Source organism: Eptesicus fuscus, chromosome 20 (assembly GCF_027574615.1).
Source record: "Eptesicus fuscus isolate TK198812 chromosome 20, DD_ASM_mEF_20220401, whole genome shotgun sequence".
NCBI classification, from domain to species: domain Eukaryota; kingdom Metazoa; phylum Chordata; class Mammalia; order Chiroptera; family Vespertilionidae; genus Eptesicus; species Eptesicus fuscus.
Genome location: NC_072492.1, coordinates 8,112,265 through 8,129,630, shown reverse-complemented (window position 1 = coordinate 8,129,630; position 17,366 = coordinate 8,112,265). Strand labels below are relative to the sequence as shown.

The 17,366-nt window shown below is 53.1% G+C and overlaps 1 protein-coding gene across 3 annotated transcripts in view; it reads left to right on the top strand.

The window, feature by feature from the left end:
• Positions 1-3,496: 3,496 nt before the first annotated feature.
• SHISA6 (shisa family member 6) overlaps positions 3,497-17,366 on the top strand; it is a 287,584-nt gene continuing 273,714 nt past the window's right edge. For all 3 annotated transcript variants that reach the window (XM_008153580.3, XM_054709461.1, XM_054709460.1), the window contains exon 1: positions 3,497-4,149. In XM_008153580.3, the coding sequence (XP_008151802.2) occupies positions 3,497-4,149 (653 nt within the window). The remainder of the gene's footprint in view (positions 4,150-17,366) is intronic.

Here is a 17,366-nt window from a genome sequence, read left to right as displayed (position 1 = left end):
CCACACCACCCCAGCCACTCCGGGCCTCTGGGCAGAGTGGGAAAGCGGAAAGGTGGCTCCGGCCGGAGCGAAGGCGGTGCTGGCAGCCAAGGGAAGGAAGGCCCATTCTTGCACGAATCTTCGTGCATCGGGCCTCTAGTATTGTAGTAACTAGGTATGGTGCCAGGTGAGTACTAGACTTATCAGGGGGATCACTTTGTAAGTTATGTAAATGTCTAACTACTATGCTATACACCTGGAACTAATATAATATTGAATGTGAACTGTAATAGAAAAAAAAAGAAATATAGTATACTACAGTCAGGGTTGGAATAAATAACCCCTAAGAACCTATCCAACTCTATGACACTCTTATTGGCTGTGAGTGTCCATTTATGAGTACAGGGGTTCAGAACATATTTGTGGGTGGTGGCAGTCTGAGGAACCAAAGCAATTTCCCTTACTCAGTGCCACTGATCAGGTCTTGATAGAGTCCCACATGAGGAAGACACATTGGTACCCACTGTGAGAAAGCTCCCAGATACGGAGTGGGCAATTCTGGAATCATGAAGAGAGGTGAAAGCTCTGGAAAGAGGACTGAAGGGACTGACTTAAAGCCTGCATATCATATGAGGGTAAAGAGACTGTTATGATTCCCAAGTGCATACGCTTTTATCTGCTCTCTTGAGCTTGAAACCCTTGTGCTGGTCAGCTTCTCTTAGCGTTCTTCCAGGCACCTCACCATGCCCATCCCTACTGCTGTCCTGAACCTGTTCTTGGATATGCTTGTCATTTGCACGATGGGCACCAACTACCAGTAATTTACTTCCTCCCTTCATGGACTTTTACCTGGGTTGTCAGAGCAGCGCTTCTCCCATCCAGTGTTCCCTCTTCCTGTTGACTTAGAGATCCAGCGGACATGTAAATCTGACAGTGTCTTCCCCTTGAGTAAAGCCCACCGGTAATTCCTGTAGAATAAATTCAAGTTCCTTGGCAGGGGATCAATGCCCTTCTGCCAGCTTTATTTGGAAGACTCCCTCAGAGTTTATGCTAATCTGCTCTATCCCCTGCTCACATAGCCTTGCTGCTCCCAGTCTTCCTGATTTTGCTAATGATGTCCACCCCTCCGCCAGGAGTGTCCTTCCAATCTTGTTTGATGATTAAGTCAATTGTTTTTCAAGGTTCCGCTCATCACCATATCAAGAAAGCTGCCTTGGGCTCCCACCTTCCCCCTTCAGGGCTAGGTGGGCACCTGTCATCTGTGCTCTCAGAGCACCCCATGCCCGCCTCTTCATGGGAATTCACTACAATATGGTGACCATTTGTTTATCTGTCCCTTCCATGAAGAGAGGGGTTGTCTTATTCATCCTTTACCTCAGCATGCACCACAGTGCCTGGTGGGGAGCAGGCACTAAATAAATGGTTCTAGAACAGGATCATTAAGAAAAGGGTGGCAGCTGAGAGGAAGCTGAGGGGATGGGAGGCAGGACAGAGGAAGAGGAAGGGAATGGAGAGAGAGCAGCAAGTGGGGAGTTTGTGCACCTCTCGTCCTAGGTTCAGTATCTCCTTCTTGTGCCTTGGAATCTGTCTTCTCGCTGCAATGTATCCATTCTGCAGTTCCAAGGAGAGGCTGTCTTTCTCTCATGGGGGATCCTTGATTTGGGTCATGCATGAATGGGACCGAATAGACAGCCTTGGGGACAATCTCTACTCCTCACACTCTCACAACCTGCTCTCTGCCTTCAACCTAAGCCCTCTGGGCATATGCACACAAGCCCAGGCCAGGCAGGCAGGATCCTGGCAGTGGCCACTGCTTTTTGTTCTCATTCCCCACCTCCTCCACTAACGCATGCCAAAGAGGATGATTGTGGCTCCCTCTTAGGGTGGGTGGCCTCATGGCTTTGCGAGTTACACCTGGGCCTCTTTCACAGACCAGATCAGCACCCATACCGGAACACCACCCTCTGCACCACCTCACCCCACCCCCACCCCCACCCCCACCCCCACTCCCACCCTGTCAGCTACAGTAGAGGAATTTCAAAGCTCTTACAGGCTCAGACAGCTTTTCTAACTGTGTCCCAAAGTCCTGGAAAGAGGGAAATAGAGGTGCCACCCAGCGCTGGGGCTTTGTGCCTGTGTGCATGTTGGAGGCGGGGTGGGAAGCAGTGTGCCAAAGGGGAATAGAGTGTAGTCCTTGCTCACTAGTAGCCCCATAACCTCATACAAGCCATTTGACCCCTGGTCTCAGTTTAGGAACCTGTAGCAATGGGTTTGACCTGATCTCTCTGCAGCCAGCGCCGCCACTAGAGAGAGGCAAAGGCTTGCAGAAACCCCAGCTCCAGCTCCGGTTGCGCACAGCCCGGGACCCGATAGGATGGGACCGGCCGCCAGGGCTGGACCGGGCAAAGGCAGGGAAGGTTTGGTCCTCCACCGGCCAGCTACAGAGGGTACACTCCCGCCCTACTCCCGGGCCCCTCTTTGCGCGCCTGGCCTGGTTCGCCTCGTTGATTAACGGGTGTCCTGAGCTTTGGTGACGCGGAGCTTCAAGTGCCGCGATGGGGGAAGAAGCAGAGAGGAACCCCCCTCCCACCGGGCGCCCGGGCGAGTAAGCGTAGGCGGCGGTGAGCTGAGCGGCTGCCCCCCCTCCTCTCGCGGCGCTCCCGTGTGTGCGGGAGTGCGAGTGCGTGTGTCTCCTTCGCTCCTCTCGCACACGCTCCGCTCCGGCACCGGTGCAGGCGGCGAGCGGTGGCTCCCGACTCGCTCGCTACTGCCGCTGCGCTCCCGCCGGGCCGCCGCCGCCTCTGCAGTCGCAGTAGGGCATGGTGAGTGAGGTCCAGCCGCCGCGCTCCCCGAACCCGCCGCCCGACCCCAGCGGCAGCCGGTTCCGTCCCAGGGAGCCCGCCTGCGGCGAGAACGCGCTGCGGGGCCGGCGGTCCAGGGCTCGGGCAGCGGCGTGACGCCCGGAGGGGCGACTCGGGCGGCTCGTGCGTCCTCCGTGGCCAGCGCACCGGGCCCGTCTCGGGAGTGGGCTCTGAGCCCCTCCTGGCCCGGAGCCTCGCTCCTCGAGGGCTGCGCGCGCCCTCCGCTCTCCACCCGCCTCCCGGAGCACCGGGCGCTCCACCCCTTGACCGGCTCCCTCTCTTGTCCCGCAGGACCCGCCCGGACGGGACCACGCTGCCACCGCTTCCCGGAGCTGCGCTTCGGGTCCTGCCTGAGCCGAGCGGCGCGCGGGGCTGCCACCGCCGGCGGGGGATGGGGCTGCCCCGGAGGCGCGCCGAGCCCGCAGGGGGAGCGCGGAGCCGGCGCGCAGCGTGAGTGCCAGCAGCCCGCGCCGGGCCGGTCCGTTCTGTGCGCACGGCGCGCCTCTGTCGCCTCTGTCGCCGCTCGCGCCTCGATGGCGCCATCGCCCCGGGGCCACTGACTGCCCCGCGCCGCCGACCCGGCCCGCGCGGCCGCCCTCCGAGCCCGCCGACCAGGGAGCGGCCTGAAGCTCCCGCGCCTGCCCGCCCGCCCCGCCATGGCGCCGCGGCGCCTCCTGCTGCTGCTGCTCCTCTCACCCGAGTTCCTGGACCTGCTGCCCGGCGCCCACGGCGCCCGCGGCCGCGCCGCCAACCGGACCCTGAGCGCCGGCGCCCCTGCCGTCGGGGGTCGGCGGCCCGGGGGCGCCCTGGCCCGGGGCGGCCGCGAGCTGAACGGCACCGCCCGGGCGTCCGGCGTCCCGGAGGCGGGGAGCCGGCGGGGACAGCCCGCGGCGGCGGCGGTGGCGGCGGCGGCGGCGGCGGCTGCCAGCGCGGCCGTCACCTACGAGACGTGCTGGGGCTACTACGACGTGAGCGGCCAGTACGACAAGGAGTTCGAGTGCAACAACAGCGAGAGCGGCTACCTGTACTGCTGCGGCACCTGCTACTACCGCTTCTGCTGCAAGAAGCGCCATGAGAAGCTGGACCAGCGCCAGTGCAACAACTACCAGAGCCCCGTGTGGGTGCAGACGCCTAGCACCAAGGTGGTGTCGCCGGGGCCCGAGAACAAGTACGACCCCGAGAAGGACAAGACCAACTTCACCGTCTACATCACCTGCGGGGTGATCGCCTTCGTCATCGTGGCCGGCGTCTTCGCCAAGGTCTCCTATGATAAGGCCCACCGCCCTCCGAGGGAGATGAACATCCACAGGTGAGAGCCTCTGGCAGGTGCCCGCCCCCAGGCTCCTGGAGCCTGACCCCTCTTTCTACGCTTAACGCGCTTCCCCGGTCCTCTTCGCTCTCGGGCATCCCCAGGTCCCTCCTGACTCTAAAGTCACGTTCACCCTTGCTTCCTTGACATGCGATCAATCACCGCCTCTTGCCTCTTGTGCTTGAGGCGGTAGGGGGATTTACAGAGTATAGCGAGGATTAGCGGGGTCTGTGAAGCTTGAGTGTAAGGATTGTACACACTCTGTCATCCTGGGTGAGGGTCCAGGGCGTAGTTTTTATGGCAGGTGGGCACTTGGGTGCAGGCTCTTAATACATTTGGTTTTCTGAGTCAAACCGGAGCATCATCTTCAATAAAGGAAACTGACCAATGTTGGAACCTTACGGAAAAGAGTACCAAGTGACTAAGTGTTACACTGGATGGTGTTAGAGATGGGGGCGATATGTTGACCAAGGGCAGATGGTGTCTCCTCACCGCATCCTGCCCGAGAGGGCTGCTTATCTTTCGTGCTGAGCCTGGAGGACTTGTTCTTTTAAACCCTGTAGGCAGAACTCTGAGTTAACACTTCTTGCTGTGCTAAACCTGCTGGGCATCTTTCACTGCTTAAAATTGGGAGGCCGTGGGGGCCGCCTCCCACCAAAACTTACGCCAAGAGCTCAAAAGGTGGTTGGTAGTCCATGGTTTCCCCCTGACTGCCTCCCACCCCACCTCTCCAGCTCCCAGTGAGCCCCCTGGGAAGTCAAAGCCCAGAGAATAGGGCAGCAGCTTCTTTTTGCTACTCTAGGAACAAAGCACCCAGGGGATAGAAACTTCGCTTTGCTTCCAGTCCCTTGGTGATGATGAATGGCCGGACGTGGTTCAACAGAGTCCTCTCAGGGAACAAACCCTGCCCTGGGATATTCCTCCATTTCTGGCACATGACGTGTGCACGGCCCTAGGAACCCGGACCACCTCTCCGTTCAGTCCTGCTTCTGAGTTTATCCACCAGGCACCCACCCTGAGCCAGAGACCGTTAGCTCATCTGGGCACTCTGTTTGTTATTCTTTTGTTTTGAAAACCCTCTTCCCTCACTGCTGTGGACATGAATCACCTGTACCTTGATGAAGAGAGAGAGGCAGATGGACATTTCTGAGCAATCCCCCTCTCCCCCTGGAAACTGTGGATGTTGAGAAAAGATGATGCTCCCTGGATTTGAGTCAAATCCTCTAAGTGTGGGTACTGCAATACTGACAACTTGGGTGCTGGAATTAGGGCCCTTCGAGGAGTCCTGTTTATGACGCTTGCTCATCACCGAAAGGTGCCACTGCCCTCCGTTCTACTCCCATCTTATTTCTCAGGTAGTGGGACTGTGTCCGCACTGGTCCTGGGAACTGATGGAGGAATTGTGACAGATGGTCTGTGGTCAGTGCAGGCTCTCAAATGCAGAAGGCAGGTGGGATGGACAGCAAAACAACAACACTCCTCGGGGTCTTGTCTGATGAAGACATTCTCTCTAGACAGAGAAGGAAAGCAGAGAGGGAATTGCCTGTGGGCAAGCACCTTCCTGAAGCAGATGTATCTAGTCCTTATCACTCCATCGCTGCTTCCAGCCCCCGAGGCTTGTCTCCTTTTAACCTCCTGTGGTCCTGGCTTCTGACCACACCTTCCACCCTGGCTGTGGCCTTCTGGTTAATCCCTTTCTTTGGGTTTCTTTCTTCTCTGAGTCCTTGTTCTCGGCTCTTATAGAGAGAGTTGCCCCCTGTCCTGACCTTGCCACCTCCTACTGAGTGTGCTCATCATCACCTGGAAGGGTACTGATGGTGTTTGGAAGCCGCCGCTGGCCTGTGTTCTACTGGCCTGTGGCCCTGGAGATGTCGCTGGCCCCTGTTGGTGTTTTCTCCCCGCCCTATTACACTGATCTCCTCCCCTCCCCAAACCAGGGTATATGGTGTATGGCTCCGTGGTGATGCCACTGGGGGCAGTTTCTCTCTGGAGTGTGGGAAGGGAGGTAACCATGGGAAAGGCGATGAATTTCGGCCCTCAGACCATTATGTAAATATGAGATGTTTCTCCCTCAGCTTCAACTCCTGATTTTATTCAGTTCACAGCACCTCTTCCAGCAGCTGCAGTCTCGCCTGACAGTGCTTCGGAAACCATCATATTGGTGCTTGTAGGTAGGGGACAATGCCTGTCTATTTTGGGGGGGGGAAAGGGAGACAAAGCATGAGAGGTTCACCTAGGACACTCCATGAGTGACCTTGGGGGGGCTTATTTTCCAGTTTGGGGTAACTCAGGCACAGCAGCATCTCATCTTGACCTCTTCCCAGGTGTGTCAGGGTGAGTGTGCACATTTCAGGGAGCTGCTCACTGACTCCCGGGTGTGCATGGTACCATGGCTTGGCTCGCTTTGCTCACACTTCAGAGATCGCCGTTTGCTATTTCAGGGAGTTTAATGTGCAGAATTCTTGTTGGGGAATTGGGGTAGGGAAAAGGAGCGTGTGATGGAGAAAGGTAAATATTTATACTATGCTGAGTTCTCCCTAGGGAAAAGGGAGAAGAAAGAAAGTAGACTCTTCGGAGGGCAGTGGAGGAGGTGGGATGTGCATGTGCTTACATATTCCTTGAAATAGTTCAACAGAGACATTTGCTTTCTGAAAAGGCAAGGAGCTCTTTCTTGTGTGATTCTCTGAAGGTGGTAGCTGAGCAAGCAGGGTCAGGAGGCTGAGTGAGGAGCGCCAAGATCAACCGCCCGGGGTTTCCGGCCTGCCCCTGCGCACGTGCACACACTCCCTAGGCAGGGCTACCTGTCACCTCCTCAGTCCCTTCAGGGAAGAAGAGATTTAAACTTTTCTAGAACTGATTAGGCATTGCCATCCTGCTCCAGTGGGAGAAGTCAGTGTCTGTAGGGGAAGCTCTCAGCTCTTCCGTGATCCTAACAGATGAGCACAGTCGCACTGAGAAGGGAGGGGAAAGAGACAGAGGAACCCCATGATCTGGACCTGGAGTGCCACACCTGGAGAAACAGGGGGTGCCCACCTTTACCAATTAAAACCCCTTTTCCCACCAGGATCCCCACCTCACCTTCTTCTTTTCACCTGCCCAGGAGGCTCAAGCTGATGGGCCTCAGGCGTCCACTGATTTTAATGTTTCGGGAGCAGCTTTCTGCAGTGCTTCCCGGGGGCTGTTCAGGGAGGGGCTGCTGATGTTTTCCAAGGGCTGGGGATCTGCCCGGGAAATGCCTGAGGAGACTGGCTCCTTTTTGACATTAATTCCATACCAGCGTCTCACGTTTAAACCTGTTCCTTCCTTCTCACCCTGAATTGATTCATTAGTGTCTTGGAGATGAGAATCACTTTGAGGGAGGAACTGTGTGGCTTTTTCCCCCCCCCCAAAGGCTAATTAACAGACGTGTTGGGAAGCTATTAGGATGCTTTAGATGCTGTTGGTGAAGTCAGAGCTGCCCTGGGTACTCCCACTGCCTGCACTGTGATGGAGGGGATGGAGGGATTTGGGGGTGGGGGTGGGGGTGGAGAAGTGCTCAGGGCTGTGGGAAGAACAACCTGAGGAGATGTTTTTAGGCAAAAGGAAAAGTATTTGGAGGTGACCCTTACAGACATGAAAGGGTCCTTCATCTTTGGGTTCCTCTGCTTATTTCCAGAGGAATCAAGGGAGCACCTGTCCCACCTTTCTTCCCTCCAGGCATTAATTACATGTCCAAAGCTCTGATTTTCCTCACAGACCACAGGCCCGCAGCACCACTTGCTGACTGATTTAGTGAGTTCTCTTCTCGGGTTCCTGGGCAATGAATTGTCAAATCACCCAAACACTCCATTTTTTGAAGCACTGTGGGCTCATTATAATGAATTGATCTTAACAGAGAGTCAACTTGTTTTTTGCTTCAAATATAGCAGTTGGAAGGAAAGAAAAAGAACATCTTGCCTTGGACTGAAGGTCTTAGTCTTGCATGATTTCCATTTTATCTTTGAGTAAAAAACAAGTGCACGTCGGGAACTCAGTGAGATTGTGGAAGACTTTCAGAAGGCTTATGGAGGAGCGGTTAGGGAAGGACACCAGGAAAACAGGAAGGAGCAAGCACAGGAGCAGGAGGAAGGCGGGCAGGTGAGAAGTGGGCGGTGCTGCTCAGGTCCCGCGCTTGGTTTCATGCTTGGTGTCCCTCCGCCGCCTGCAGCCTTGTGCACGTGTGTTCATGCAACAGATGTGCCGCGCTCACTGCTGTGGGCAAGATATGATTCCAACTGGAAAGTGGATGCTACCTTGGACACACGAGGCTTTAATTAGTAGGTCAGCCATGCAAATACTTTTCAAAAATTCCGAGACTTGGCAATTCTCCCTGGTACGCGTTACTTGCTGTCTTCATGCCCTCTCCCATTCAACCCAAGCCCAGAAGGCATGCACATTTGCCCCTCTTTCCCTGCGGGGGGGCTCAGAACACATACATTGGAAGGAATCTGCTGCTAAGATACCAAGAGTTTACCCACAGTTCTAGGCTGCCCCGGCTCAGGTCGAGAAAAAGTCCAGTGCATTCTTTTCAATCTATTTTAATGAGAGGTCAGATTGACTGTGCAGTCGATTCATATCAATTGTGCAGGAAGCAGTGGTTAAGACAGCTGAAAAAGTGAGCTGATTGAAAGAGGTTAATTCACTGGCCCCAGCCAGACAGGCCCGTGGGTCCGGAAAGGAAGGGAACCGCACCAAAGGAAGCTTCATTCTTCTAGTCTCACTGAGCGATTTCTCAGGGCTGGCAGGATTGCCTTTAGATCTGAACTCTGGCTCCTTTTCCAGAATCTCCACCACTTGTTGGAACCAGCACCAGCTGGGGCTATTGGATGTCACCACACTTCCTCCCCCTCCCCCCCCCCCCCACCTCCCCGTTCTGGGACATGCACGGTCGACTTTTGAAATTATGGTGAATTCAAGTGCATTCTGTCTTACAATTTTTGTTTTATCCCTTGACAATACATATCTTGTGGAACCACACTATTGTGGTTTGAACTTAACTTGTGTATAAGAGGTCTGATATGGGTGATGGGATGGGGGACTCTGACAGACTATACCAGGGACGAGGTTAAATTCATTTTTAAAATGCCTTCTGCTGCAATTGTTTCCCTCTTTTCTCTATCTTGGGAAACTGTAACCCATTATTTTTCCCCGAGTCACGTTTATGACCTCGCATTTTTAGCATCTTCTTTTGCCAATATTGCAGATAGGGAAGAGGGCTTGGTGGGAGGGTTGAGCAGCAAACCCTCGGAGGGGGTTATTTCAATCCCATTCAGGGCAGGTGCTCACCCTGTATATTATTGGTATTATTCCTCTTATTATTATTATTATTGTTATTAGTCTCCTCCTCCTCCTTCTTTATTTTTTTAAAATATATTTTTATTGATTTCAGAGAGGAAAGGAGAGGAAGAAAGAGGGGGATAGAAACATCCATGATGAGAGAGAATCATGGATCGGCTGCCTCCTGCATGCCCCACACTGGGAATCAAGCCCACAACCCAGGCATGTGCCCTGACTGGGAATCGAACAGTGACCTCCTGGTTCCTAGGTCAACGCTCAACCCCTGAGCCACACGGGCCGGGCTCCTCCTTCTTCTCTAGAAGTTAAAGCAGAATGTTCTGCAAAGGCAAAGGAGTATTCTGTCATCCATTACAGAATCATAGAATTTTTATTGCAGACGAGTCATTTAACATAACTCCCTCATTTTACAAGTGAGACAACTGAAGTCAGGGAGGAGGGGTTCAGGGCCCAGGTTTCCTAGCAAGTGGTGTGGGTGCCGGTCAGGGGACCAGGCACCTGTGGCCTAGGCCAGCATTCCTTCCTAGATGCTCCACCTCATTCTGCCCAGTGAGAACCTAGTCTGCTTTACTTTGCACACACATGTCTTAGTCATCACCGGATAACTTGCAGGTTATGGATGTGAGTGACAGCTTCCTTCCTTCTCTTTCTTCCCTACATTTTTTAGCCTTTCCTCGTTCGGTTTTCCCATTCACTAGGATGATTTCCGTTGATCTTCCCTGCCGTTTCTCCACATATCTTTTGAAAAGGGCAATACCTTGATCGAAGCATCAACCTTTAATAAGATCTGAGTAATGCAGACCATTGAAGGAGGAAGATACAGCGCAAGCCAGAGAGTTGTGAACGCGGGTGACGGGTCACTGAATAAAACTGTGGGCCGAAATCTTAATTAAAAACTGGGGCTGTGAATGCGTTCACTCTCCCTGAGGTGGGCGAGGATGCCGAGACCTACCAGTCCCTGACTTTCAGCTTTGCGGACACCAGACACCTCGAGGCCTGTGGGCCTGTGTGGGGGTGATCCAGGTTTGTCCTCCAGGATGGCTCCTGCATGTCCAGGACAGCTCTGTGAGCCACAGGAGCGCATGCGCTGTGCCAGTCCTGCCCTTTCTCAGCTCGGGGCTAGGACAGCACAGGTGACTACAGGTGAGGGGTCCAGGGAAGCTTCAGGCAGGACGGCTGATGGAGCTGGACATTGGGGTCCAGTCATCAGGTGAACTTTAATCTCGGTGGCGTGCCTTTTGGGGCCTTTGCCTGCAGTGTGCCTGAGTCTTCCTTTGAAAGAACCAAGACATAGGTATCCTGTTGTGCCGTCCTTCTAGGCAGTCACCTTGGGAGAATACACTGGTTCTTCCCTTGAACACGCTGCCACAGTTCCCTTCTTGGAAGTGCTTTCAGAGCCCGTGGCATGTCATTGTGACTCTGTCATGACAGCATACACTGAGTGGCCAGATTTATGATCTCCAAATACATAATAATCTGGCCACTCAGTATGTGCGTGTGTGTGTGTGTGTGTGTGTGTGTGTATGTGTATATATATATATATATATATGTTCGCGGCTCAGTGCATGAATTCATGCATGGGTGGGGGTTTGGCCAGCCTGGCCAGGGGGAGGGGACATGGGCGGTTGGCCGGCCTGCCTGCTGGTCAAACTTGTGATCAAGGGGACAATTTGCATATTAGTCTTTTATTATTTAGGATATACACTGAGTGGCTAGATTATTATGCGTTCAGAGATCATCATAATCTGGCCACTCAGTGTATTTGTATCCTCTCAGGGTAGATTTAATGCGTGTAAGCAGCAACAAGTCATGGGGCTGAGGTCGATGAATGAAATAGGGGATGGGCTGGTTATTCATCAGAAGTAAGTGCCTCCAGTAATGAGACCCATTCTCCTGGGAGCGGCATCAGCTGCCGCCGAAGGCAGGTGCCCAGGAGAGGTGTCCGGTAATGAACGGCAGCCCCACAGATCAGGGCTGCGCTCTCCCCGATGGCCACTTTGAGGGCTACTTCTCACATGGAGGGATAATTACTGGCCTTAAGAAAATCAGCTTCATGCCGCATTACTGTGTCAGGGCAGACGGGGGAGAAATTGGGAGAGGGGGAAAGAAAGGAGACGAATGTGCAGAACACAGCTCAAAGGGTGGGGGCCAAAAAGAGAATCTCCCACATTTCTGCTTGAGCCAGTAGGCAGAGAGCTCAACTTGGATTCCTAATTTGATTCTGAGGGTAAAGGGACCCAATTTCTTTGGGACGCATGTGGCCATGCTTGGGGCCAGAGCCAGGTGGTCTCTGTGCCCTCTCTTCTGTCCACCTAAATGTCACCGCATCTGCATTTTGGCATTCAGATGAGGTCACCGCTTGGGCCAGACAGCCATCGATGGAGCAAAAATGTTGGCAAGCTCAGGAAGATGGGCTTCCTGGGGGGCCTTGCCAGCAGATTCCTAATGCGCACCCACTGTGCCGCCCCAGGCTCGCCCCAAAGTCCATTCTTGTGACCAGAATGATCATACCCCGGAGCACAGGTGGGGCCAGCGGAGTTTCAGGGCAGGTGACAGGGGCTCCAGGTGCAGCGGTTGTTGCCAGTTCTCATTCCTCTTTGCAGCTGGGAAAGCCGCAGGCTGTGCTGCCGTGGGTGTGAAGGCGTTTCTTCCTCCCAGTCTCCTTCGTGCGGTGCGTGCGGGGCGGGCACTGGCGTTGCTCCCCCTGCATGGGCTGGGGCAGAGGCTCTGGCCCTGCTTGGTCCCTGAAGGGCACTCGTGGTCATGCTGGGAGCCTGCTGCGTGGCTGGGGAGCCCCTTGCCTCTCCTCAAGTGCCAGGAAGGGGGATCCTCTCCCAGGACCTTACGGAACCTCATTCCTCTGCAACTCCCAACAGCCGGCGGCCAGGAGGACCCGAGATCTCAGTTAGATGAGGCCTCAAGCCCCATGCATGAAACAGCCAGGGAAACACCTGTAAGAGCTCCATCTCCAGGGCTTGCCCCCCGACCCGGCGCCTGCTAAGCGCTGGACTGGTGGTGTCTCCCTGCGTCCTTCCATCACCCTCTAAGTATAGGTGCTCATTTAACAGATGAGGAAATCAACTTAAAGAGGCTTAGTAACTTGTTAAAGGTCACACCTCAAGTACATTGCTGGCTCTGTCTCCTTTGGGGCCCAGCCGGGCAGCTGGCTCTCATCTTCCCCGATGTAAATAGTCAGTGATACTCAGATTACTTGAGAAAGCAAAGACCCACCTGCTCGTGCCCTGGGACAGGTTGTCACCAGAAGGGATGGGAAGATAAATGACCTACTGATCAGGGTACTTCAGGGCTGGTGATCCTCACTTAACACTGCGTGCTGGGCGTGAAGCAGCCCCAGGGGGTAAAAGGGCTCTTTTTCAAGAATGGATTATATTGGCTAAGATAGTGAAGGCAATACAAAGAAAATGTAAAAACCAAAACCAGAATAAAAAAAACAAAACTTAAACCCCTTTTACAGAATTGAAAGAACCCCAGGACAATTCTGCGTGAGACCTAGCTCCTGAGAGTGATGAGAGAAAAAGCGATCTGGGAGTGGGGGGAAGGGGGGTTGGAGAATGGACCTTGGGCCGTTCCCAGTTTTATTACTGAGATGCACAGCTCACAAACAGCCCCATTTATCACACTTCCCCTCCCTGCCCCATTTATACCAGCCAGCACTGTGCACAAGACACAGAATGCTGGCCAGCTCTCGTCTGCTCCCTGCTCTAGTTCTGTTCTTTCCCTTTCTTGACTCTCTTTGCCCTGCTTCCCAACTCCTTGCTCCTTCTGTTTCTTGTGCCCTCAAGCCCTCTGTCCTGAAAGGCACCTGGAAAGGAAGGTGTCCTGGGAGACCCCAGGTTTTACTCTCAAGCTCGGTCCTCACGGTCCAAGTGGTGGTGATGACCTTGGTGGTGGTCAGTGGCAGGGCTCAGACTGCCTGGCCTGCAGCTCCAGGGCACTCATCCAGTTGAGGTGGGGGTGGGAACCGGGGCCCTGGCTCCCCCAGGGACATGGCATTCTTGAGCAGGGTTTCAGCCCCCACCCTGGCTCATTCCTACTCTTAGTCAGAGGACAGGAGAGCCCTGGGTCCTGCTTGTGGGAGCTACTGTCCCCTTCTCGAGACTCATGGAGGCTGAGTCCCGAGCAGGCTCCAGTGGCCCAGCCTTGGCCCTGCTCCCTGGTGGTTGGGAGGAGAGTCGCTGTTTTCTGCAGCTTCCCAAACGCTCTCTTTATTTCTTGCTTTTTTGGCATTTGGTCTCGTGTACTGTTCCCATTAGCTCCGGCATTAAAGTCTCATTACTTAGGACATCTGTCCTCTAGACATATTCGTGGTTCCCTTCGCCAAATGTCCTCTTCTGGGAGGTCTGCTTCCCATCCGTAGTCACCTCTTCGCTCTTCCTTGGGTTTTGCTGCTGCAGCGAGGAGGGATCGGAACTCTGAGAGGAAGTGCCTGGGATAGAAGTGGCTGTTCCTTTTAAACGACATCTGAGAGTGTGTTCCAGAGCCTTCTGCGGTCCTGGGAATGCATGTGATCCCTAGGCATCGGGCAGGGAGGGGGCTGAACCCCATAATAGCAAAGAAGTTGCCAGGAGAGCTTTTCTTCCCCCGTCTTGGGGTCGGCCTCAGACCCCATCAGTAGGAACTCTGACGTCTGGCCGCTTTGCTGAGCAGGGCAGGATCATGTTAACCCACCTCCCCAACACGAGGCCCAGCCCGAGCTCCCAGGACTCCGCATCCCAGCCTCCCTGTTGGACTAGCACCGTGGTCGGCAAACTGCGGCTCGCGAGCCACATGTGGCTCTTTGGCCCCTTGAGTGTGGCTCTTCCACAACATACCACGGCCTGGGCAAGTCTATTTTGAAGAAGTGACGTTAGAAGAAGTTTAAGTTTAGAAAATTTGGCTCTCAAAAGAAATTTCAACCGTTGTACTGTTGATATTTGGCTCTGTTGACTCATGAGTTTGCCGACCACTGGGCTAGCAGTTGGCCCTCCCTGACTTATCACTGCCTCCTGAGCAATTTGCCTGAACTTTCCCAGGAATGCTATCCCATCAGCTTGGAAGGTTTTTTATGCTTTGGGAAATCAGACAGCGCTTCTGTTCTCAGATAAGCAGCAGCCGGCTCTTACCCACCTCCGTGCCAGCCCCTCCTCCCCCATCCCCAAGCATTTGCAAAGAGGATCTGTCACTTCTCTCCGTCTTTTAAGTCACATCATTAAAATGTTCCTTCTTGTTCCTTTCAGCATCTTTGTCCACCACTGTCGCTTCTTTCTCCATCTGTCCTTCTTTTGATTCCTGCTCACTCCCGTTGGGTTGTGTTCCTTTCCGCTCTCCCTCCGGTCTCCTTCTTGAACTTGTCCTGCTGTAACTGCATCAACTCGGACACTGCAAACTCAAATCTTCTCCAAATTGGACCTGGGCGAAGTTGTTTTGCTTTTCTCTGTCAGATAAAAAGCTGCGATGAACAGACTAATAGCTCCGACAGGGCTGCAGAAGGACAGATTGTCTTCAAGCAGGCTCCGCCATGGACAATTGGCCTGCTAATTACAAGTCATTCTTATCTAGTCAGTAAAGCGGCTCTCCAAAGATCGGTGTTTTTCTCTTTTTTTAAAGCCTAGTTTGTAATCCTGCAATGGCTCAGGAAGCAGTAAAAATGCATTTCCTTAAAGTGTTTTGTAGTTTCCATGTCTGTTTCATTGATTGGGATTAGCCTCCCCCCATTTCTGCTCAAATGGAGATGCTTGACTTGTAGGCTGCTTTCAATTCCCTTTTTAATTCCTCCGGAGTCTCCTGCTAATTTCCCCTCTTGTTCCTTTTCTTTTGTATTTCTGAGTTTTTAGAATCCAGAAACCCTGTCCTTTTTGGCGTTGTGAATTCTGTTACAGATGATGCCCCAGCCCCGGAGTGAGGGCTTGCCTCCTTCTCTCCTGCGCCAGGATGGCCAGCCCGGTAGGAGAGGTCAGGAACCTGGGGGCAGACTTGGCACAGCGTGTCCTGTCTCTGGGGGACAAGGCGACAGTGAGCTCTGTCTTTGCTCTCTCTGTTCTCTCTCAATGGCCTGTGCCGCCTGAGGAGCCTGCTCACACGTACAGCACTGTCTCCAACACCACTGTTTGGGTGGAGGAGACCGCATCGCACCTACTGTGGGACCTGACCGGACATACTTCTATAGTCCTGGGTCCCTTAGAGAAAGGACTTGGACCTGTCTCCCTTTGCCTGCTTATGTGGCTCTTGAGAGACACCTAGCAAAGCCCCGTTCTCACTTTTGGAGTTGTCATCCACCTGTCTTTTCCTTAGAGCATTTGCTGGGAGCTGAATAGGAGGCAGGCTAATCGCACTTCTGTCATTTTTTGTCCCCATGACCTTAGCAAGTCCCTTGGCCCCGCCTTGGTCTGGTAGCCTGGCGGTGGGGCGGGGGCTTCCCCATTGTGGGGGCATGTTCTTCTTTGGCGCATTCTGAACTCAGCATACCTGGGAGGTTCAGGACAAGAGTCTACATCTGAAGATCTGTACTTTCCAGTCAACAGCCCTGGGGGCGGGAGAAGATACATTTTCCTTGCACACTCAGTCACAAGAATGCGATCCAGACTCATGACTGAAAGGGACTTACGAGGTGTTTTAGTGCCTCTCCCTCTGGACACCGGATCCCCCTTCTCACACACTCATGCATCTAGAGTGGGGGCTCCCCCAAACCTTGAGGCAGTTTATTCTGTTCTTAGGATGCAATTCTAGCTAGTTTTCATGGGGGAGCGGGGCAACATTGACTTTGCTGGCATGAGGTCTGCCCAATGGAGCCACCCAGAAGGAATGTATCCTTTTTCCTGTAAGACAACAAGATGTCTCTTTGAATGGCAGTCAAAGCCCCTTCAGTCTTCCTTCTCCTGGATGAACATCCCTCGTTACAAGTCTGTTTCTCATGAGATGTGGTTTTAAGTCTTCGTGTCTGTGCAAAGTCGTCCATATAGAAATGGGGTTATAATTTTACAGGGAAACCCCAAGTGATGTTGCCAACAGCAACGTGTTGCTCTCAGTCATTCAAACACAATTTTATCATCTAAAGATTTTTAAGGGGAAATTGGTCAGTCTCCAGCCATCGGCACCAATCCATCTCCTCCGCCACGATGTCAAGAGGACAAATGTATTTGCCAATTTTGTTTACTCCTGTATTGACTAGAACAGTACTTGGCACAGAGTAGGTGCTCCGTAAATATGGTTGAATGAATGAGTGACTTAATTAATTAAAATGGAGAGGATTTTGGGTGGTCTTTTCTCATCTACCTCACCCTTCCAATGGTTACATTGATATGAAGGTACTGTGTTTGGAAAGGACAATGGTGTTTATAATTTTTTTTAAATCCTCACCCAAGGACATGCTTAGAGAGAGGAAAGAAGAGAGAAACAGAAATATCAATGTGAGAGAAACATGAATTAGTTGCCTTCTGTACGTGTCCCAACCAGAGACCAAACCCACAACCCAGTTATGTGCCCTGACTGGGAATTGAACTGGCAACCTTTTGGTGCACAGGACAGTGCTCAATCAACTGAGTCACTCAGGTAGGGTTATCATGTTTTTAAGAAGGGAAAGGAAAGGAAAGGAAAGGAAAGGAAAGCAGCAAAAATGAGAGGAAAAGAAAAAGGAAAGGAAAAGGGAGATAGGAAGAATGAAGAAAAAAGTAACTGAATCCTTTGCAGAAAATGTTGCCCTGGCCAGTTTGATCCATTTGCTCTTTTATGGCCCAATAAAATCCAGCCTGATTTGTTTTGCTTGAATTTCCTTTGCCTTTCCCTGGGACTTCATCTCGAAGCATCCTCGCACACTGTTGAAAGCATGATCTGTGATAGCCTTGCAGAAAGGAGGAAACTCTCTTTGCACTTGGCTCACAAAGTCCAAGTTCAAGTTCAGCAAAAAC